Source organism: Rhinatrema bivittatum, chromosome 4 (genome assembly GCF_901001135.1).
Source record: "Rhinatrema bivittatum chromosome 4, aRhiBiv1.1, whole genome shotgun sequence".
In the NCBI taxonomy this organism is placed as follows: Eukaryota; Metazoa; Chordata; class Amphibia; order Gymnophiona; family Rhinatrematidae; genus Rhinatrema; species Rhinatrema bivittatum.
Window position 1 is genome coordinate 1,871,842 of NC_042618.1, and position 24,031 is coordinate 1,895,872.

At 43.8% G+C, this 24,031-nt stretch overlaps 2 protein-coding genes across 4 annotated transcripts in view; one reads left to right on the plus strand and one right to left on the minus strand.

Moving 5' to 3' along the window:
* Positions 1–10,846, minus strand: part of VIPAS39 (VPS33B interacting protein, apical-basolateral polarity regulator, spe-39 homolog) — a 122,714-nt gene extending 111,868 nt beyond the window's left edge. Inside the window, exons 1-2 of one of the 2 annotated variants that reach the window (XM_029597662.1) lie at positions 10,290–10,588; positions 8,339–8,431 (exon numbers count right to left, since the gene is read on the minus strand). In XM_029597662.1, the coding sequence (XP_029453522.1) occupies positions 8,339–8,431 (93 nt within the window). In that variant the 5' untranslated portion in view covers positions 10,290–10,588. Of the gene's footprint in view, positions 1–8,338; positions 8,432–10,289; positions 10,589–10,658 lie in introns of those variants that run through there. The other variant, XM_029597661.1, reaches the window with a different exon arrangement.
* Positions 10,847–10,954: 108 nt separating this feature from the next.
* AHSA1 (activator of HSP90 ATPase activity 1) overlaps positions 10,955–24,031 on the plus strand; it is a 94,913-nt gene continuing 81,836 nt past the window's right edge. The window contains exon 1 of one of the 2 annotated variants that reach the window (XM_029597665.1): positions 10,955–11,053. The gene's annotated coding sequence lies outside the window, so the exon portion shown is untranslated. The other variant, XM_029597664.1, reaches the window with a different exon arrangement.

Consider the following 24,031-nt stretch of genomic DNA (forward strand, 5'->3'; position numbering starts at 1 on the left):
AAACCAGCCTGTAGGGAAGCCCAGTATCTGCTGAACACAGTCACATCCCGTATTTAAACATGTCTGCAAGGTACAGATTTGATTATGAAAACTGATTAACTTTCTTGTGCCCCTACTGATGCTTACAAACATCTCTGGCCTATGTGGGTCATATATAGTGCCTTGCAAAAGTCTTCACACCCTTACACATTATTCACATCCTGCTGTCTGAAAACCGCCGACCAAAATGCATTGAAGTAGGAGTTTGTTTCACTGCTCTATACAACATATTTCACACTGAAAGTACTGCATAAAAATTATAGAAATATTCCAAAAGTAATTAAGAATTAAAAAAAAAAAATCTTGATTACATAAGTCTTCACACCCCCTGACTGGGTGGAAGCCACTTTTGCAGCATTTACAGCCCTGAGTCATTTAGGATCAGGCCCCAGCGCAAGCAGATGTGGGTATCGTGCATTTGCACAGGGCAGCACACTCGGGAGGGGAGGAGGGGCGATGAGAGCAGGAGAGGCTGCGGGGGTCGCCAGTGGACATCATCTAACGGGGCTGGCGCAGGAGGTAAACCTTTCTGAGCATGCGTGGGAGTTCCTGCGCGCTGGCCCTCCGCGAGTCTCCTCTAACGCAAAAGGACCAAGACTGCACTCTCTCACTAGCCATGCAATCTTCTCAGGCTCTCGCAAAGATTTTCTTTTATTTCAGTGTTTCTTTCTATTCTTTGTTTCATTTTTGAGTTCTCCTAATTCAAAAAAAAAAAAAAAAATCTTGGTTGATTTGGTTTAAGTTGTGTACAAAACGTGGCCAGAAAATGGCGGCGGCAGCAGCAGCAGATTGTGACCATTTCTGCCTGAGCTGCTTGGGTCCATCCCATGCCCCCATGGACAATTAGATACAGGCAGCAGAAGGTGACCTACGAGACCTCTCCGATGGGAATAAGCCGCACCCAAGCACCACAAAAGAGAGTCCACACCCTCTTCTCTCTCGTGGAGGTAAGGAGAGATCACCGTCCACTCAAACTGTGGCGTCAAGACCAAAAACTGGTTCAAAAACAGCAAATGAGCCGCGAATGTTCGGCCCCCTCCACCAAGCTCCTCAGCGCAGGCAGCCTTGGACCCCAACAGCACAGCATCGAAGGATGCGGTGCCGAGGCTTTCAGAACCGATAATATCGGGTCATAAATGAAAAGAACAAAACAAAACGCGTCATCTTCAATTCTGGTACCAGTATCAGTTATCTCTTCCGAGCAATTCCTCCCAGTACAGAAAACAAATCTGTACAAAAGATGTGGCTGGAATTAGTCTCAGAGATAAATAAAAATCATCCTGAGCAAGCAACTTCTGTTCTTAAACAGTTAAGCTCAGCTGTTGGAATCGCTGTCTCCAATCTCGCCCAAGTCAAAGATGGGAGGGAGGGATGTGTTCAGCATCTCTACTTTAGATCACACGGTCAGAGTCTAACTGGCAGGAAAATTCTGCTCGACCCATCCCTTTCACGTTTCCAGGAGTTTCAAGATATATAAAACGGTGCCAAAATGACTGCGGGCCAGTCCAGTACATAAAGTGCGTAAAAAGCCCTACAGCCAAAATACGGACAACTCCTCCGTCTCGCAACCCGTCGCCGGGAGAATACATTTAAAGCAAAGGGTTTAAGAACATTCAGGCCACGCTACTGCGCAGCTGCCGCACGATTCAGCTGCAGTGGCATCAGCAGTGAGAAGCACTTAAAAAAACAACAGGAGGTATCCCACCTGGGAAAGAAGGCAGCGTATGGATAACCTGGGTAAAAAGATGCACCAGCGCAACTGCCATGCCGCAGAACAACACGTAAGCCCATCAGCGGCCCAGTTCTTGCACAACAGTTACAAAAAATACAAGGATGGTGGTCAATCGTTACCAACTGAAAGCAACACTGAACTGCAACCCACCCCTCTTGGAAGCAGAGTATTCGAAACGTCTAGTAAAATCCATTTGAGATTGCCGACGTCTTCCAGGGCTTCCGCGGTAGCTATGGCTTAGCTGAAGGCATCAGAGAAGATGTCCACGACAAGCAGGCAGCCCACCTTGCACAGGGGGTCAACGTATACGGAGAAAAGGCTCATGAAACAGTCAGCAACGTTAAGGGGCAGGGCACAGCACTTCAAACCTGAACTCTGGCAGCCTTCTTCTCAGAAAAGATGTCGGTATCGGGCTTACGGAAACCCTCGGAGACTGTTAGCGCCATAGTCGTCTCAGAAGCAACGTTTTCAGAACGTTTCCTCAACAGCAGCACCACACGCAAGCCCGAAGGACCAGCGAGAGAACACAAACCAAGCCTAGCCAGCAGCGGGCTCACAAACAAGACACTGGGTTTGACTAAGAACAACTTCCAATGGGGGGAGCAATGCAGTCTTTTCTCACCACTAACAGTCGGATCTTGAGCACTGGTCTCGGAGACTTCCAGCTAAATTTCACTGTATTTCATACCAAAATTCCCAGGAATCACCTGCCAGTTTCACAGGAAAGAAATAAGCTCTCTGCTACTGTCACAAGCCACAGAGCCAGTACCCATTTCAGAGAGAAAAGCAGGTGATTTGTAATACAGGACCCTCACGATCGATGCAAAGTGGCACAAAGGCATTCGAGAGAGGTGCAAAAGCCCGGCTGGGGACACAGGAATTTGCAGCTGATCAATGAAGAATGGCGCAAGAGTAAACCACCAGCAGATTATATTGTATTAATAACCTAAGTATATTTTTTATTATGTATGACGTGTTTGTAAACCTCTACGATTTATTGAGTAGTGGTATAAAATTTTTTTTTAAAATAAAATAAAAAAAAAAAAGATACAGAGTTCTGCCATTTGTTCTTTCGACAGCCCTGAAGGTCCTTCACAAAATATCTAGCAGCAGTCGCAGCACAAGTAAGGCCTAAGGAAGAAGAATGCATTCGTCTTTCCATATTTAGACCAAGCAGATCCTCACAGACTTTACAATTCAAACCCTTCTCGCGCTACGAGAAGTCACCCCTGACTCCGTCTGCAGACATGGAAAAAGAGAAGCTCCGCCCCCTCTACAAAAGGAAGACGACAAAATATCACAAGAGACCCCTTCACTGTTCAACCAGGCAGATGTCTCAGCAAGGAAGGAGCTGGCCCATTAGAGTAGCTGAGTGGCACCTAAAGCACCACTGGAATCCGTTTTCTCAACCTCCTGTAACTCATTTTCACAAATGACAGCTTCACCCACCAAATCTGGCAAAGGGTCCTCAGATTCAGAAGACTATGACAACAAATGATCCATCAAGCCTGGGATGCCCACCTAGCAATGCCCGGACTCAGGGATTATGGACTAAACAGGAACAGAAGTTTCATATGGCTCTGCTGGAATTAAAAAGCTGTTTTCAGAGCACTCCCAGCTTTTGAAGTCTTCATAGAAGAAATGACTGTTCAGAGAAACAATACGGTAATTTGTCTGATGTCCAAGTCAGGAGCACAGTAACACTGGGTGATTTCAGTTACCCCAGTACTGACCGGGTGAATGCATATAATGGAGCAAGAGCATGCAATCTCTCTCATGCATATTCATTGTGGATAGGCCAAAACCTTGGACTGGAGTTAGCATGTCCTGATGTGACATTCACCCATTCAATACTGGGGTAATTGAAATCCCCCATTATTACTGTGCTGCTGATTTTGTTAGCTTCCCTAATTTCTTTTAGCATTTCATTCTCTGTTCATTCTGGCCAGGTGGATGGTAATACACCCCCACTACTATTTTATTCCCCTTTACACCTGGAACGTCTAGCCATAGAGATTCAACATTGCATTTTGTTTCCTACAAAACTTGTATCCTGTTTGACTCAATGCCCTCTGTAACATATAGTGCCTCCCCTCCACCAATGTGATCCATCCTATCATTTCGATATAATTTGTACCCTGGTATCTCAGTGTCCCATTGGACATCCTCCTTCCACCAGTTCTCTCAGATGCCAATGATATTTACCTCTTCATCCAGTGCTATGCACTCTAACTCTCCCATCATATATTTTTTTAGACTTCTAGCATTTGCATACACATTTCAAAGTATATTTTTTCTTTGTATTAACAACCTGCTTATCAATTGACAGGGGGAATTTGGAATCTGTATGCACTTTACTTAAAGACACCTGGTCCACTTTAGCATTTATTGCAGCTTCTCTACTGGGATGCACTAATTTCCTGATCTCTTAGTATCCTTCAAAGATACCTCCCTCCGAACCATGCACTGCTGAGCGACTGTCGGCTTTCCCCCATCATCCAGTTTAAAAGCTGCACTATCTCCTTTTTAAAGGTTAGTGCCAGCAGTCTTATTCCACCCTGGTTAAGTTGGAGCCCATCCCTTCGGAAGAGACTCTCCCCAGTTCCTAACAAAACTGAATCCCTCTTCCCTGCACCATCGTCTCATCCAGGCATTGAGACTCCGGAGCTCTGCCTGCCTCTGGTGACCTGCGCGTGGAACAGGGAGCATTTCAGAGAATGCTACCCTGGAGGTTCTGGATTTCAATATCTAAAACCCTAAATTTGGCTTCCAGAACCTCCCTCCTGCACTTTCCCATGTCATTGGTACCCACATGCACCCCGACAGCCAGCTCTTCCCCAGCACCGTCTATAATCCTATCTACGTGATGCATGAGGTCCACCACCTTTGCACCAGACAGGCAAGTTACCAAGTGATCTTTACGTCCACCCAGTTATCTACCTTCCGAATAATCAAATCAATTACAACAGCAGTTCTAACCCTTCTTCCTGGGCACGCGCCCTGGAGACCTGTACTCCAGCTCCCCCTTCATGTCCTCACCCAGACGCTTCCTCAGGTCCCTCTGCAGCAGGGCTTCCCCTGGGGATCGCCCAGCCAGGCAGGATTTCAGGATAGCCACAATGAATATGCAAGATTTCAACCTCCACATGGACTGCAGCCTCCGATCATAAAACTGCCAAATCTTGCTAGACGAACTATTTACTTTAAATCTTACACAACAAGTGAACCACCCAACTCACAAAGCAGGTCACACCCTGGATCTGATATTCACAAACGACTTCTTCTCAAAACACATCAATATCATATACACCGGTCCCATGGTCCGACCACTACCTCCTGAACTGCATGACCCAAGCAAACTCTATCAACACGACTAAAACAAACAAAACATACTACTTCAACTATCGACCACCCTTCCAACCTGACATCCTACAACAAGAACTCAGAAAACAACTAACAAATCTGAACCTTTCCAACATAAACAATGCCACCAAATCATGGCACAAACTCACAGTGGAAACTGCCAACAAAATAAACCCTGAAAGAACAAAACAGATAAAAAAACAAACCCCTGGTTCAACTCCCAACTAAGAGAAGTAAAATCCACCTTAAGAAAAAAAGAAAAAGAATGGCGAAAAAATAACTGCCCACTGACATTGGAAAGGTATCGCACACATCTTGCCACCTATAAAAAAAAATGATTAACACTAAGTGAGATTACTACAGCAAAAAAAATCAAACACTCCACTAACAACTCCAAATCCCTGTACAACATAGTGAACAACCTAATATCTGAAAACAACAATAACCACACATCACAAACCAAAAACATAAGCCAAGAGCTTGCTCTCTTCTTCAAAACCAAAATCAGCAAAACAACAGGAAACGTAAACAATTCCACCATCATGGATGACCAGATTACCTTCAAAAACATAATACCCTGGGTCCAACTTCGACCCCATATCGACCACCGAAACAGAGAAACTCTTAAGAAAACTTAACCCAGCCTGCCACGATCTGGACACAATCCCAACTCGTGCCCTAAAGGAAATAGCACAAAGCATTGCCCCAGCCGACACGGCTATCATAAATAAATCTCTTGAAGAAGGTGAACTACCAGATATATTAAAAATCGCAACTATTAAACCAATAACAAAAAAAAAAGAACCTCAATCCAGATGACCTGAATAACTACCGCCCAGTATCAAAAACTTACAGCTCCCTGCCAAATTGACAGAGAAAGCTGCTCTGAAACAACTCAATGAGCACCTCAAAACCAACACCATCTTACACCCTGCCCAACACGGTTTCAGAAAAAATCACAGCACAGAAACCTTGCTACTCAACCTATCAAACGCAATAATAAGAGGCTTCGACAACAATCTAAGATACATCCTCATGCTACTCGACCTCTCAGCCACATTTAACACAGTAGAAGCCTAATAAAACAGACTAACATCGGTCTGTCAGGCAAAACTCTCAACTTGTTCACATCCTTCCTTAAAAACAGATACTTCAAAGTTAACATCAACAACCACTCCTCAGATGCCATACCTCTCGAAACCGGAGTGCCACAAGGCTCAGCACTCTCCACCACACTCTTTAATATATACCTGCTTCCCCTCTGCCAACTCCTCTCAAGTCTCGGCGTAACATACTACATGTACGCCGACGATATACAATTAATCATTCCAATAACAACCACTATCGAAGATACAATGAAACTCTCAGCCTCCTACCTAGATACCATAAGAAACATGCTAAACCACATGAAACTATGTCTAAACATTGATAAAACTGAATGTATTCTGCTAGAGAGAAAAAACTCAGGATTGAATGCAAATCACTCCATAAAAATCGACAACACATACATCAAATTAAAAGACAACGTGAGAGATCTCGGAATATGGCTAGACCCAGAACTTAACCTCAAAAAGCACATCGCAACCAAAATCAAAGAAAGCTTCCACAAATTACAAATCCTCAAACAACTAAAACCTCTACTGTACCACCCCGATTTCAGAACCGTTCTACAATCACTTATATTCACCAGCTTCGACTACTGCAATTCCCTATTGTTAGGACTACCCAAAGCCTCTATCCGACCACTCCAGCTACTGCAGAACGCCTCAGCCAGAATCCTCACCGGTCACAAAAAATCTGATCACATCACCCCTGTGCTAAACAGTCTATACTGGCTACCTGTAGAAAAGAGAATTCAATACAAAACCCTATCCATCTTACACAGTACAATATACAACAGTGAAGGAACATGTCTAAACAACATTATTAAAAAATACATATCCCAACACAATACAAGAACCACTAGCAAATTACAACTAGACATACCATCAATCTCAACCGCCAAACACTCCAATGTCAGAAAAAAAAACATCTCCATAGCCGGACCCCAACTCTGGAACTCACTACCAAAACAACCTAAGATCACAAAACACCACCAAAACATTTAAAAAAGAACTCAAAACATGGCTTTTCAAACAAGCCTTCAAAGACGGAATTGGCTAAACACAGAAACAATTAAGTCACTTCATAAAAATACGGACAGATAATCTCAATTACGGACAGTTATATTAGCACAGACGTTAACCCATTGTGTAGGTTTTAAAAAATGTTAACTATTTACTAATAGATACCCACTGTGTTCCAACGTTACTACTTTGTAAGTTAGGCTATATCCAACTCGATTGCTTAATCACAACTTGCACATATATATGGTCGCACCTGTTATATTGTTATACATTATACTGATCGCACAGTTATATTGTTATTCCATGCATATTGTTTCACCAGTTACATTGTTATATCAGTGGTTACTCCTATTGTAATACGTTGTTTTACCTGTAAACCGGAGTGAAGGCCTCTAGCTAAACTTCGGTATATAAATAAATAAATAAATAAATTTCTCATGCATATTCATTGTGGCTATCATGAACACTCATTATATGCAAATTAATCTCATGCATGTTCATTGCGACTATCCTGAAAACCCAACTGGCTGTGAGGTCCCCAGGGCAGGTTTGGAAAGCTCTGCTCTATGGCTACTCATAAATCTCATACATCCCCCTCCTCCACTTGCCCTATTTCCCACTTTCCCCTCTTTTTCCTCTTTTCTCTTTCTCCTCCTCCAAACCCACCCTTCCCTCTTCCCCTCAACTCTTTCCCCCCACCCCTTACTTATCCAATCATCTCTCTTCCCGAGCATCTTAACCTTCATTCCTCTTGATAATATATCTCTAACCCTCCGTCAGTATTGCTCCCATGAGCTATTACTTCTCCCTGTCTATCTACTGATGTAATTATAAATATGATAAAGTTATCTATGTTTGTTAACAATTCTGAAATATTTAGACCTTTAACTTACCTATATATATATTATATATATTCATTATAACTTTAACTCTGTTTAAACTGTTCACCTGATTTTTCAATGTATGCGTTGTTATAAATGTAAACCGGAGTGAAGGCCTCTACCAATACTTCGGTATATAAAAGACAAATAAATAAATAAATAAATAAATACTCTCCCCAGATCCTTCCTCATCATACCTGGAAAAGGTCATCATCCTCATCATCAAAGGTGAAGGCTTTGAACTTGGAACTGTTCCAATATTCCTCCTCGTCAACTTTAACTCTGCTCATCTATACAGCAAATAAACAAAATGCATTTTAATTATCTATGAACAGCATTAAAAAAAAGTCTCTAAAGTGTGGTTTGCCATGCCAAGTCACACCAAAGGTCTATCAAACCCAACATCCTGTCTCAGACAATGGCTAATCAAGGCCATAATTACCCGGCGGGATCCCAAAGAACAGATCCCATGCTTCTTGCTCATAATCAGAGATAAGCAGTGGCTTTCCCAAGTCTACAAGGCTAATAATGGTTTATTCACTGTGAAAATATGTTTTTCTGCTATATTCAAAGTTGTTCTCTCCTTTTTAGCAAAAGTTTGTACAAATTTTGATTACCTACACGTCAAGTGGAACGAGGTATCACAGCACTCAGGGAAAAATTGTTTTGGGTGGTAGGTTGGGGTTTCATATAATTGTGTAGGCAACCCTTCCTCTTCTTGAGCATATTATAATCATAAGCCTGCCAACCTCCTCCCGTTTCTTTATGTGTATGTGTTCATGCAAACTAAACTTTTTTTTGGTATGTTAAATACTTTCTTAATTCATAAAAGGTACACAAGACATCCAGTAAAATATATGGACCGAACAAGGTCTGTGACAGTGCTTCAAAAATATTATTAAAATGTCACTTCACCACCGCAGGATATGATGTAAGTCTTTTATATGTATCTGAAAACACACTCTTTCTACATGACATCCGGATGAGGTGAAGGTGAAGATGATAGCAATTTCACCGTGGCATACTTTGAAGTCATTTAAGAAAAAGATGAATTAATCATGGAATAATCTTCTGTGACCGAATCTTCAATCGCGCAACTTTAAGGGAAGTAACAATCTTTAATATCAGCACCGTAATTTTTGGATATAGAGTGTCGGACACCACTTGCCAGTAAATCCCCTGAAGAAGGACGCTGGTCGTCTGAAACATGTACATGTTGGGATTATATATATTTTGAGTTGTGATAGAACGGACAGAGAGTTCATCATGTAGAAAGAGTGTGTTTTCAGATACATATAAGAGACTTACATCATATCCTGCGGTGGTGAAGTGACATTTTAATAATATTTTTGGAGCACTGTCAAAGACCTTGTTCGGTCCATATATTTTACTGGATGTCTTGTGTACCTTTTATGAATTAAGAAAGTGTTTAACATACCAAAAAAAAGTTTAGTTTGCATGAACACATACACATAAAGAAACGTGAGGAGATTGGCAGGCTTATGATTATAATATGCTCAAGAAGAGGAAGGGTTGCCTACACGATTATATGAAACCCCAACCTACCACCCAAAAAAATTTTTCCCTGAGTGCTGAGATACCTCGTTCCACTTGACGTGTAGGTAATTTGTACAAACTTTTGCTAAAAAGGAGAGAACAACATTGAATATAGCAGAAAAACATTTTCACAATGAATGAACCCGTTGGTTCTTTCTTTTTTTTTTTTTTTTATATATTGTTGATTATATAGCACTGTGTAAGTAGCTAGATTTTTACTAATAATGGTTTATGGCATTTTCCTCTAGGAACTTGTCAAAACTCTTTTTTAACCCAGCTACACTGTCTGCTTATACTACATCCTCAAACAACAAATGCCACAATTCAAATTGTGCGCCAAGTGAAAAAAAAAAGATACTTTGTCCAATTTGTTTTAAATGTGCTACCTACTAGCTTCATGAAGCATCCTTTAGGCCTAGTAGTATTGGAAAGGGTAAAATTATTGCTCTCCATGTGTCTGTTCCACCTGATTATGATTTTTAAACCTGCCCTCAGCCAGTTCATCTCCAGGAAGAGCCCTAACCTCTTTAGCCTTTCCTCATAGGGGAGCCATTGCATCCTCTTTGACATTTTGGTCGCCCTTCTCTGTACCTTTTCTAGTTTTGCTGTCTTACAACGGGGCCATCAGCACCGCACACAACTCTCAGGCTAATGCCATCCAGGCGAACTCCCTGGCTTTAAACCCACTGCTGCAGGGCCGAGAGCAAGGGCCACCCTGCGAGACCAGGGGCACTGCATGGGTTCCGTCGGTGCTCTTTCCTGCTCTCACATGACGAGTTTCCCTTAAAATGTCCAAGCGTTTTAGCCTGCGGCTCTATAAACAGCAATGAAACCCAACCCAAACTGCTCCTTTCCGATGCGTGCCAACCAAGTCTAGAGGGGTTGGACTGTGCCAGGGCAGCGATGCCCTGCTCGCCTCCCCGGAACTTAAAAAAAACCCCACTAATTAGCAATGCTTACCTCGCCCAGGACCGGCGGGGGGGGCAGGCTAAAGAGACCGACTCCCCCAAGGCATAGCCTCCCGCGTTTACCTCGCCCCCACGGCCTCAGCGTAGCTACCTGCAGCCAAGGCCGCGGCCTGCCCCGCCAGGCGCTCTGGGAGGCGTAGTCCGCTTGCTCCACCTCTGCGGTCTATCTGCACGCACGCCGAGGCTGGCCTGAACTACAGACCCAGAAGGCCAGGCGAGACGGCGCTTCCGGCGCCGAGTACGGCCCGCTGAATAATACCTTTGCGGGCAGTGCCATGCTCCCCGCTCCAGCCCTAAGAGGTGTCCCTGCTGCGCCGTTAACTGGGACACCCTCCCCAGCAGGGGCTCGTACAGTCCCCTGCATGGCACTGAGCGCTGCCCGCAAAGGTATTATTCAGCCTTTCATTTAATAAGGCTCCCCTTCTGATGCACCAAAGGGCTTTGCCCATGCTGTCTCTTTGGGAGACCCGCTTAGTGCAGAGGGCAGCCATTGAAATACATGGCGAGTAGGAAAAAGGGTGAATGACGAGTTTCCCTGCAAAAAGAGTAATTCAGTGTAACTGAGAGAAATATACAGACTTCCGGCACAAGGAAACCAGGTGGGTTTAGACATGAGACATCATCAGGATGGCATGCAAAGGGGAGGGCTTGCTTGTAGGCATTTCTCATCGTCCAGAATGTGGACTGGAGCATACCTGCTGCAGAATCAGCTAGGAGTGGAGACGTCCTGGATGCCCCTCAGATAACTAGTGGAAGTACCCATTCGAGGAGAGGCTACACTGGATCAGGTACATGGACCTCTTGGATAAATTTGTGTGGTTGCCATGTGTTAGGGGTTCAGACTGTGTACACTGGTATCCTGCTCAGGGGCTCTGACCTGGGGGGATAATCTCATGTAAACACACACAATTACTGGGATTATACCTGGGGGCTTGAACCCAGGAGCTTATCCCCAACACAAAGAGCCACATACAATTACTGGGATTATACCTGGGGGCTTGAACTCAGGAGCTTATCCCCAACACAAAGAGCCACACACAAACTTTGATTCAGTACATCAGGTTCCAGGTAAGAAAGTAAGTTTATTTGAGCATTAGGATGATAGAAGATATTAAATCAGATCATACAGAAGAAGTAATGGTAGATAATAATAGCTACATAGATATAAAAAGCTTACATTTCCAAAGAATCAGCCATACCATCACGTCTAGGGCTTTCTTTCTCTTCTCTTTCTCGCTGTCTCTCCTTCTACACTACAAAATGCTTGTGAAAGCAGTGGTGTTCCCTCAGACACAGCTGTGTAGCCTTTATTCTCTCTCTCAGGCTTTTGTATCCTCTATATATATCCTTAGCAAAAGTAACAAAAAAAATTATTCCAACACCATTAGTCCACTTGAGTGGAAATGAAGCATATATAAGGCAATATCTTTTTATTGGGATAATATATTTCTTGACTAGTGTTAAAGAGATTAACATTTCCTTCTTCAGTTCAAAACAAAATGAGCAAAAGATGATGCCTGAACATACAAGGGAATCATAGATTACATTATAATGGTGAAAGCGAAGGGGAAAATTAGTCCAATATAAAAGCATCATCTTATATAATTTTTTTTTGTTTGCTGACCTAATGGTTAAGGAAAATGTAGGGTCTAGTCAGTGTAGTGATCATCATACGGGTGCAGTTCTATATTAGATCCAGACCTGAGCTTAACCAAACTAGGACATGGGTCCTGGACTTCAGGTTGATGAATGACAATGTTCAGCAATCCCCAGCAGGAACCCAGGATTCGACTGATATGGAGGAAGTATGGATGGTAATAAGAGAAAGCACAACAAATCTCTGAATAACTCAGAACAGGAAGGGGAAGAAGAGAAAGACCAAGATGGTTTCCTAAAGAGGCAGCAAAGAAATTAGCATTCAGAAAATATAAACATACAAGAAGGGCTGGCTGAATTATCAGGAAACCAGAGCCCAGGATGATGGTTAGAGAAGCAAAGGTCCAAATAGAGGAGAAGACTGCCCAATCAATAAAAGGAAATTGAATCTTCTTTAAAGATATATAGTCTTTTGTTTTCAGTTTAAACTGATTTTCACCCTAATTTTAGATTGATTAAAGAGCAGCTGCAGTGTCTCAAGGCCTCCAGCACTGGAAGCCAGTGAGGGCCAAAGCACCTGATGCCCCTCACCAGTGAAAGCACTGATGTGGTACTGGAGAGTGAGTGCCTGTCTCCCCCTCTCCCCAATGCTTGGTGCCACCAGTGCAGCATTTGAAATGGGACATGTCCACCAGAAGCACTTAGCAGGCTCTCTGACCCCACACAGAAGCAGAAGGGCGGTGCTGCGGAGCATGGGAGCCTCAGTAAGCAAACTGCTGAAGGAGAGAGAAGCCTGAAGTAAGGAGGAACGCTGTTGTAATGGGGGGGGGGGGGAGGGGAAGAAGGAGATTCTCAGCAGTGTGGGTAGAGAAAGGGCAGAGATAGGGATGTGTGTGAGTGGGAAAATCTGTTTAATACTGTTCTATTCTCCTGGCTTCTGTCCACCATAATAAACTTCAATATTTTCCAAGAAAAAGTCACATTTTTCCAAGATATGCACCTGTTTTTGTTCTTGTCATAATAAATCTTAATAAATTCCCAGGAAAAATGAAATGAAGGTCCTTAAACATATAACATAGTGTTATGCGCCGAACACGCTTATGGCGCTTCTCCATGGACACAAGGATACCATACCAAATTTAGTAGAAACAAATTTCAATTTTTTATTGCATATCAATAAGCAATGCAGGTATCCTCGGGAGGTATAGAGTCACAGCAGTTTTCTCTGTCTAGATGCTCAGGAGAAGCACTACTCTGTCCCTCTTTGTATGTCAGTGAATGCTTTTTATAGGCAAAACATACAATAATCCCTAAGTTGCATGAACCTATCAGAGTATCACGTACACAGTTTCTTATGTCAAAACAAGATTAATTAAACCTAAATTCGTTCGTTTTTGCTACCCTGTAAATATTTTGCTGTCGGTTAACTTCCCCCCTTCTCTTTTCCTGATCCCAGTTATTTACTTCCCTGTTTTATTGTAACTGTCACTCTCCTAACCATGCTCTTGTTACTGTGGTTAGAATTCTCTTTACCTTACACACATTGTTAAATGTAAACCGGTTTGATGTGATTCCGGTCATGAAAGCCGGTATAGCAAAAATAATAAATAAAATAAATAAATTATCCTGACCCTCCTCCCAAATTGGGGCCCACTTGCCTGATGTTTTATTTATTTATCAAATTTTCTATACTGTTGTTAAGACGAGCCATCACAACGGTTTACAAATTGTAAAATACATAAGATAAAATATACAATGTTAATAAACAGTTGGTGTTTAAAATAACAATAGTAATAAAAATAAACAGAGACTAAAAATAGTCCTTTGTCCTGTCAGGTTTTCACCCTCAGGGAGGTTTCCAAGACTTTGGTTTCACTGGTGCCATCGTAATTAAAATGTTAGCCTGTGAGATTCTAATCTTGTCCTTCTGCTTTTTTGGGACCCCATGACCCTCCATCATAGACTTTTTTTACAGCTCCTGCTGCTGTCCGGATGTCTCCTGGAATTTCTCCAAATTAGGATCAGTAGGGCATTCAAGGACTGCAAGCAGGCCAAGGCAGCAGAGGATTCTGGGTCAGTCATAGTCTCCTTGTTGGTTTCAGACTCAGGCACACATATCATTTCCCTCTTGTGCCACTTTCAAATGGCAAGAATGGCACTCCAAAGCACCAGAGAGGGCAACAGGTCAGTGAGGATGGTCCATGGCAAGTAGGCTTAAAAGTGTAGTCTAGCAACTAACCCTTGGTTTGCAGTGGGGGTGCATGTATCCCTCTAGATGTAGATCTAGTATTCATCAGTTGTCATTGAGTTGCAGGTGCGACTGCATTATCATGACATTAGTCTTAAGCTATGGATTACACTGCATGAGAAAAGAAATACTGTATGGAAAACTAGCAGCAATCTGCAAGAGAGAGAAATCAGGAAAGTGCGAGAAGCCAGGAAGATAAGGAGGCAAACTAAGAGTCAGCAGAAGAAGTTGCATTGTCTTGTGCATACATAATGTGGGACAGGGTACAAAGGTGTTGAAAAACATAAGACATGTTCTGGTCATAGGCAGAAGTGGGACTATAGGTAAACAGAAGTGCCACACTGCCAAAAAATATCCTTAAGAGGTTGTAAATCAAACTCTAGGTAAATAGCCTAATAGGTAGTGTTACAGGAAGTCATACAGGGAACTCATAGTAGAAGGGGAATAACCAAATCCAGTATGTTGGTTAAGGTTAGAAGCAGGGGGAATAGAATATGGACGACCAGCAATGTGATTACCATAGACACAGGCTCCAAAAGAAGAAGTAAGAGAAAATACTTGTGCAGAGGCACCAGCAGCAGGGCAAGCAAGAGAATGATAGAAACAGGAAGCATTCGGTAGTTGCAATTAGCTGCAAACAGAACAGCCCGTATTTGACATCTGCTGGCAAGAAGTCCAGCAGGCAGAATGATACATCCCTCCTGAACCTCGAATCACCGCTGAGACGACAAAGGGAAGGGAAGATCCAGAGAAAAGGACAGGTGGGCACAGAACCAGGAACTCTCGGGAACACTTGATCCACACCAAGGCACATCACACTGTAAAGTGGCCAGCAGTGGGACAGGGTGATTGGTGAGCGTGATCAGACCAGCTCCCATTGATAAAGATAAAGGAGAACATATCAAAGAGTCATCTAGCTGACTCAGCAAGTAAATGCATATACGTTTTAGAAGTTACAGGACTGGAAAATGCTACAAAATGCTTAAAATGTAAGGACTAATAAAAACTGCATTAATTCAGGCTGTATCATTAACTTGAAAATCTAAATAGTGGCATCTGCAAATAGGTACAGAACTAGATAATGACTAGGTATATCAGAGTTCCCTGTTCGTACCCGGATCAGTCCAGACAGTGGGTTGAGCCTCCTGTCCAGCAGGTGGAGATAGACTAAAACTGTGAGGGTATCCTATATCAGGACAGAGCCTACCCTGCAGCCCTTCAGTATTTGTCTATCTCCAGCAGGTGCCGGCAGGTGCTGGGCTTCCCTTTCTTCCTTAGTTTCCATTTCCCTGTGGGGGTTTTCTCCTCATATGGGCTGATTCAGTAAAGTCCGCGGGAGAGCGGGCGAATGCACAGGTCACTCTCCCTGTGCGCGAAATTCTGTATTTAAATGAGGTCCGGTGGCAATTCCCCGGCAATTCGGGGAGTTGAAGTGGGGGGCGCTACATATAAATTGTCTTTATTCGCAGACGATGTTTTGTTATTTTTGACAGACCCTATGTCCTCCCTTTCCGGGGTCAAGCAGGAGCTGGACGCCTTTAGTGCTGTGTCTGGCCTTAAGGTCAACCTTGACAAGTCCGAGTTGCTTAATATTAACCTGCCCGTGGAGACTGTGCAGCAGATCAAGAGCCGTTTCCCTTTTAAATGGGCCAAATCCCATATTAAATACTTAGGGGTGCGAATCTCCTCACATATACCGGACCTCTTCCAATTGAATTATTCACCTTTGGTGGATAAGATCATTATTGAAATGAGTCGCTGGAATCGAGGCTCTTATTCATGGCTCGGCAGAATTGCTATTGTTAAGATGACTGTCCTGCCGAAATTCTTATACCTGTTTTCTTCCCTACCAGTGTACATCCCTTTGCCCACCCTTCGTCGCTGGCAACGTAAGATTTTTGATTTTATATGGCGCCGACGCCCCCCCAGACTGCCCCGTACTCTTCTTCATATACCAAAACAGCAGGGAGGTATGGGAGTCCCACAATTACTGCGTTATTACCAGGCGGCTCAACTGCGGGCTCTTTTAGATGTTAATCGCACTACGTTCCCAAAGCAGTGGGCACAACTCGAGCAGGCTATGGTGGGTCCGATGGCAATCACTGCCATGCCGTGGCAGCCGCGCGATGTTTGGAGCCCTGTCCATTGCATTCCTTGGGCCTTGGAGACTACGTTGCGAGTCTGGGGGCAGACCCGCAAGCACCTTCTGGGGGATTTTCAATATGCTTACCAAACGTCCCTGGCTTTTAATGCGGGTTTCCCCTCGGGAAGCACTTCCCCTCATTTTTCCTGTTGGCGGGAGAAAGGGATTTTTACTATTGGGCATTTTCTCTCACAAGGATCCTTACTCCCATTGGATCAATTGGCACTTAAATATAATTTGCCCCCTCTAAATTTTTTAGCCCATGCTCAAATTGCTCACTATATTCGTTCCCTGCAACGGAGGGGCCTGCTTCGGCCGGGCCGATCCATCATAGAGTCCTATTTTCTGTATAGTGATATTCTCAAGGGCGCTATTTCTAAACTCTACCAACTTTTTTTTCCTCAAGGCATTGAGCACTGCACTTTTGTCAAACATTGGGAGGTGGATTTACAGACGCAGTTGGGGGCTCCCACCTGGGGTGCCATTTTGAAGCTAGCTGGCCAATGCTCGATCTCTGCTAACCTCCAGGAAAATTGTTACAAAATGATCTACCGGTGGTATCTGACCCCTGACAAATTACATAAATTTTACCCTCATATCGGGGACAAATGTTGGCGTGATTGTGGTGCTGTGGGCACTTATTTGCATATCTGGTGGCACTGCCCTAAGTTGGTTCCTTTATGGCGGGAGCTTTTTGCATGGTTGGGTGGTCTATTGGACATAGTCATGAGCCCTACTGCAACCACAGCTCTGCTACAGGTTTTCCCTGACACTGTGCCCCAGAAGTATCATAGAGTCTGCGCTCAGGTGTTTGTAGCTGCCCGCAGCCTCATAGCGGCCAAATGGAAGTCGGGGGATGTCCCCTCCCTTAAGGAGATCAAGGGGAAACTTCACCTGTATTATCGGTTGGCTTACTTGACAGCCTCCAGACACCACCGGCTTCCTTCCTTTACCGTTTCCTGGAAACCTTTTGTGATTGCATTAGGCTTGACGTAATCCTTTTTAACCTCTGGATTTGTTGCTGGAAGGTATGCGTCCCCATCTTGAGCTGATTAGCTTCCTGCAGTATCTAAGTGTTTTGCCCTACTCCATTTTTCAGTGAATGATGCTCTGTACCACTTATGATATTAATTCCATAACTCGTGTTATGTTTGCAGTCTACCTTTTGGTATACTCACCGACCTGTGTAAGGTGCTCTGACGGTCTCTATGTTGATCTTTGCTACTCTGTCAGGGGGGAAGGGGTGGGAGGGGGGGGGGGGGGGGGGATATCGCTCAGGGGATTTCGTGGGGGTCAATGGACTCCTACCCTTTTGAGTTGTTCTACTGTTTGCTTCTTATGTGGATGTGTATTTTGTTATAAATTGAATAAAAATTGTCAAATTCAAAAAAAAAAAAAATGAGGTCCGGTGGTAAAAACAGGCAAAAGGAGACGCTAGGGACACTAGCGCGTCCCTAGCGTCTCCTTTTGGACCGGAGCGGCGGCTGTCAGCGGGTTTGACAGCCGACGCTCAATTTTGCCGGCGTCGGTTCTCGAGCCCGCTGACAGCCACGGGCTCGGAAACCGGACGCCAGTAAAATTGAGCGTCCGGTTTTCGACCTGACAGCCGCCGGCCGACTTCAAATTTTATTTTTTTTTACTTTTTTTACTCTTCGGGACCTCTGACTTAATATCGCCATGATATTAAGTCGGAGGGTGCACAGAAAAGCAGTTTTTACTGCTTTTCTGTGCACTTTCCCGGTGCCTGAAGAAATTAGCGCCTGTCTTTTGGGTCGGCGCTAATTTCTGAAAGTAAAATGTGCGGCTTGGCTGCACATTTTGTTTTCTGAATCGTGCGGGAATAACTAATAGGGCCTTCAACATGCATTTGCATGTTGAGGGCGCTATTAGGTTTGTGGGGTTGGACGCGCGTTTTCCGCCCCTTACTGAATAAGGGGTAACGCTAGCACGTTGAAAACATGTGCCCAATGGTGGGTTAACAATGTGCTCCGTCGGAGCGCACTGTACTATATCGGCCCGATAGTTGGCAAGATCAAGCAAGTATTACCTATCTTTGCAAAAACTTTAAAAAAAAAAGCTCTGTTTACTTTCACAGAGACAGCCCTGTCTCCTCGCTCTTCTGGGGGCCTAGGGGGGCTTACCCCTTGATTATTCAGCCTAGGCTCCCTTTCCCGGTGACCTGATTGTTTGGGGCAATACTGGTGGTCCAGTCACTCCCCCTCTCTGGCTGCTTTGAACCGGAGATGTTTAATCCCCCCAGGATTCCTAGCAGGGAAGCTCATTCCCCTGCAATTGCTTAAAAATAAATAAATAAATAAATACATAAATACATACATACCGATTTTGGCAGCAAGACAGCCTTACTTTTACCCCTGCTTTGCTTCAGGGAAGGTGGCGAGCAGGGTTCGATCGCCTGCATTCGCTCAACGGTGCAGCCCAGCTCAGCTGATTGCCTTAAGAACATAAGACATTGCCATACTGGGTCAGACCAAGGGTCCATCAAGCCCAGCATCCAGTTTCCAACAGAGGCCAATCCAGGCCACAAGAACCTGGCAATTACCCAAACGCCAAGAAGATCCCATGCTACTGATGCAATTAATAGCAGTGGCTATTCCTTAAGTAAACTTCTCCGCGGTGGCTCTGTTCTTTTATCATGCTGCGTTGAAATGTGTGTCTAGCCTGCGGGGAGCCTTCCTCGCGGCTCTCCCACGATGGGCTTTGCGCTCCAGGTGCTTTCCGGGTGGGGAGGGTCCCTCTGCGGCAGCAAAGAGACCAGCGACCCGGTGTCGGGCTTACCACCGCGTGGCCAGGCCGTTCCCTGCACGGTAAACTGCGGGAACGGCGGCCATTTTGAGAGCAGGTTTCTCGTTGTTGAACATTACTTGGAAATTTCTATGTCATAGGTAGGATGAAAACCATTGTAAGGTTTTACCCATGGCTCCTATTTCAGATAGTTTGTCGAGGAGGATGGTATGGTTGACTGTATCAAAAGCGGCCAAGAGATCCAGCAGGATTGATAGCTTTGTCCCTTGTCGAATTCTCTGAGTACTGTGTCATTTAGTGAAAGGAGTAGTGTTTCTGTGCTTAAGTTTTTCCTGAAGCCAAATTGTGAGGAGTGAAGTATGTTGTTCATTTCGAGGTAGCCAGAGAGCTGGGAGTGGACGATTTTTTTCTATGATTTTTGCAATGAAAGGTAGGTTGGATTATAGGACGGTAGTTTTACAGGTTCCCCAGGTCTAGGTTGCTCTTTTTTATTAATGGTTTAATGCTTTCTGATTTTAAGCATTCTGGGTATTTTCCTTCAGTGAGGGAAAGGTTAACTATGTCTGTTATCATTTTTGTTATTGAGTTTTCGATCAATTTAGTTGTTGGTATGGGGATACTGTCAATGCTGGATTCATTTTTTTTTTTTTTTTTTTAATGATTTTTTGGATTTCCAGCGAGGAGGCGAGGTCGACGTTAGGCCAGGTTGTTGTCAGTTTGTGGCATTTTTAAGGTTTGGGCATGTGTGTTGAGGCTGTTATTAGCTTTTTGATTTTTTCGGTAAAGAATTCTGCAAATTCGTTGCTTTTGTTTGTGTTGGTTGGTATTCTTGGCTCGTTTGATGGTTTGGTGAGGTTTTGTACAATGAAGAATAGCATTCTGGGGTTATGCTGGTATTTATTTATTTTGCTCGAATAGAAATCTTTATTTATTTGTGGTTTTTATATACCGGACTTCGTAGGATAACATCAGTTCAGTTTACATTATAACTTCAAAATCAGCAAAACAGAGGCTTTACATAGAACTTATAGGAAAACAGTGAGTAAAATAAAATGAAATAAACTATATAATGAACGAGGCTTAAATAGAGAGACTTAAATGGAGGTTGTTGGATAACTGAGATGGTATTGAGAGAAATGGTTGGGGGATGGAGTGGGGTAGAGGGGGGATGAAGATGGACAGAATGTATAGAGGGGAGAGGGGGTTGTATATTGCATATAGGGAGGGGAATGAAGAGTTGAAAGGGTTGCATGGGGGAGGGAAAGGAGGCGTTGCAAAGATTGCAAGGAACTATTTACAATAGATGCATTGGGGAGGAAGTAGCATATATGATTATAAAACTATATACAAAGTGTACATTATTGAAGATATGTAAGTCTTCAATAAGCCTGATACTTCACTTTCAATGCATATCCTGCTTCAACGGCAGGGGAGAAGAAAAACTGATACTTCACGCATATCCAGCATAGCTCTCTGCTTCAACGGCAGGGGAGAAGAAAAACTGATACTACACGCATATCCAGCATAGCTCTCTGCTTCAACGGCAGGGGAGAAGAAAAACTGATACTACACGCATATTTATTTTATTTATTTATTTATTTAACTTCTTTTACTATACCGATACTCAAGACCAGGTCTTATCGTACCGGTTTACAATAGAACAGGGGGAAACCAATTAACATCTAGGTAGAAGGTAAAGTTACATTAAACAGGGAGCGTAAAAACATGGGAGAAGGAAGACAGATTTTAAACTATAAAAACTGGAGAGTGATCAATATAATCAACAAAAAACAATATATTAGTGATACATAAAACAGAGATTTGTCCTAGGCGATTAACATGGTATGTCCAGAGGGAGGAGGAGAGGAGGGGAGGTGAGTAGGGGGGGGGGGGAGAGGGAGATGGGGAGGGATTAGGGATAGGTCGAAGGGTGAGAGTCAGTGTTGGTTGAAAGAGGTTCCTTCAGCGGTAGGTAGCATATCCAGCATAGCTCCCTGCTTCAACGGCAGGGGAGAAGAAAAACAACCAATAAGGGCTGAATAACACAGTCTGGGTAAAACAAATAAGCATGGGTGTAGCTTGCTTATTGCGGCGGTTACTTCCCCTACTACCCATAACTAATCAAGCTTGATATTTCACTTGGTTGCAGCTCCATCACTGCTCTCTACATTAATGGTGGGGGTGGAAGGGAAATAGAACCAAAGAGCTAAGAGAAACAGATAAGTATGAGAAAAAAAATGTGAAGCTTGCTGGGCAGACTGGATGGGCCGTTTGGTCTTCTTCTGCCGTCATTTCTATGTTTCTATGTTTCTAAGTCAAGGCATGAAGTTGAAAATCCAAGATGGTAGCAACTAAGAGAGGGAGTTATCTTATGAGGGATCGTAGAGTTAGAACTGAGGGATCTGTTAGGGGCAGGGACGCGGGAGAGGAGGGATGGTGAGGGTAGAGGCATTGTGTGGCAGGGAGAGTGTTTTGTTGGCAAAGAAGATTGAAGGGTGAGCAAAATGAGTGAGTTTTGGTGATATGTACTATTTGAATGCCTTTGTGAAAAGCCATGTTTTGAGTTTTCGTTTAAATGTTTTATGGCAAGCCTCTTGGCGTAGATCTACTGGCATAGTGTTCCAAAGGGTTGGTCCTGATACAGAGAGTAGACGAGCTCTAGTTGCAGCCAGTTTGGTGGTTTTGTGAGAGAGGGTTAGCATGGTTGCATGATATTGGTGTCTTGTGGGTCTCTTGGCTTGGTGGAATTTAAGGGAACCATTAAGCCAGTACATTTCTGGGTTGTAAAGGGCTTTGTGAATGAGAGAGAGGGATTTGTACTGAATACGAGAAGTAATTGTACTGAATACGAGAAGTAATTTCTTTGCATTGTGAATACGTTTTTTGTGGTATGCTAGATGGGTTCGGTATGCGGTTAGTAGTGGGGCTGTTTTGCTCTTGCTCCAGGATCTCTCTTTTTTTTAAGTTTGCGTTTGACTGTTCTTATGCTGTCATTGTACCATTGACTTTGATGTTTTGGGTTTTTTATTGTCTTTATGATGGTTTGGTTTATTTTGTCTGCTATAGCTTTGGTAATGTTGAGCCATGAGGTTGTGGCTGTTTCTGAGTTTAAGTTGATGTTTGTGAGTTCTTCTTGTAGTTTTCGCTAGAACTGAAGAACCTTAAACAAGAGCTAAGACACAAAGAACAGAGATGGCGCAAGGACCCCACCCCCGCTTCACTGTCAGCCTACAAAGCCACCATGCACACTTACAGGGCTATCATACTCCGTACAAAGAGAGATTTCTAGGCCAGCAAAATCCACAACTTCCTCTATGACGCAAAGGCCTTGTTCTCATACGTTTCAGCACTTACTAAACCCTCCCCTCCCTCCATCCCTGACGACCAAGCCCAAACTAAGTCTAACGAACTGGCAACTTTCTTCAAGAGAAAAATCTCCAATCTCCTAGCCCCGCTCCCTCCCCCTACATCTCCCCTCAACAGCCAAAAAGCAAACTTCGATTCCTTCGAACTCACTTCATCCCTTGAAATCGAATCCATCCTCAAGAACATGAAGCCCTCCTCCGACCACATCCCTACAAAACTTCTGCTCACCATGCCAAACACCATCTCCAAATCACTGGCTGAAATCATAAACTGCTCCCTATCCCAAGGATCAGTACCCGACCCTCTGAAACTCGCCACCCTTAAACCACTACTAAAGAAACCCAACCTGGATCCAGCAGACCCTGCTAACTTCCGTCCCATCGCCAATCTTCCTTTTATCGCCAAACTAATGGAGAAACTTGTCAACACCCAACTCTCTGACTATCTAGACAAACATAAGACTCTCTACCCTGCTCAGTTTGGATTCCGTAAATCCCTAAACACAGAATCCCTCCTAATCTCTCTCACGGATAACATCCTCATGGGCTTAGACAAAGGACAACCATACCTACTGGCATTGCTTGACATTTTGGCTGCTTTTGACACCGTGAATCATTCCATTCTCAGTAACCACCTTGCTGACATTGGCATCTCAGGTACAGTCCTCAGCTGGTTCAAGTCCTTCCTCAACAATAGAAACTACAAGGTCAGAATAAGCAACAAAGAATCCCTCCCCATTAGCTCGTCACGTGGAGTACCTCAAGGATCTTCACTCTCTCCTACTCTCTTTAACATATATCTTCTATCTCTCTGCCAGCTCCTTGCAAATCTAAAATTAACACATTTCATTTACGTTGACGATGTGCAGATACTGATCCTCATAATAGAATCCATCTCCAAAACCCTCAATTTCTGGAACAGCTGCCTATACTCCATCAACCTTCTCCTCTCCAGCCTCAACCTAGTCCTCAACACTGCCAAAACTGAACTCCTCCTCATCTCTCCCATTGACAATAACCCCCCCATCAACAACCTCCCTACAGCCTCAGCGACCCAAGTGAGAGATCTTGGCGCTATACTGGACAACCGACTGAACTTTAAAAAATTCAACACCACCACAAAGGAATGCTTCTACAAGCTACAAATTCTGAAAAGGCTCAGACCCCTCCTGCACTTACATGATTTCCGAACGGTCCTCCAAGCCACCCTATTCTCAAAAATCGACTACTTAACTCCCTCCTCCTCGGCC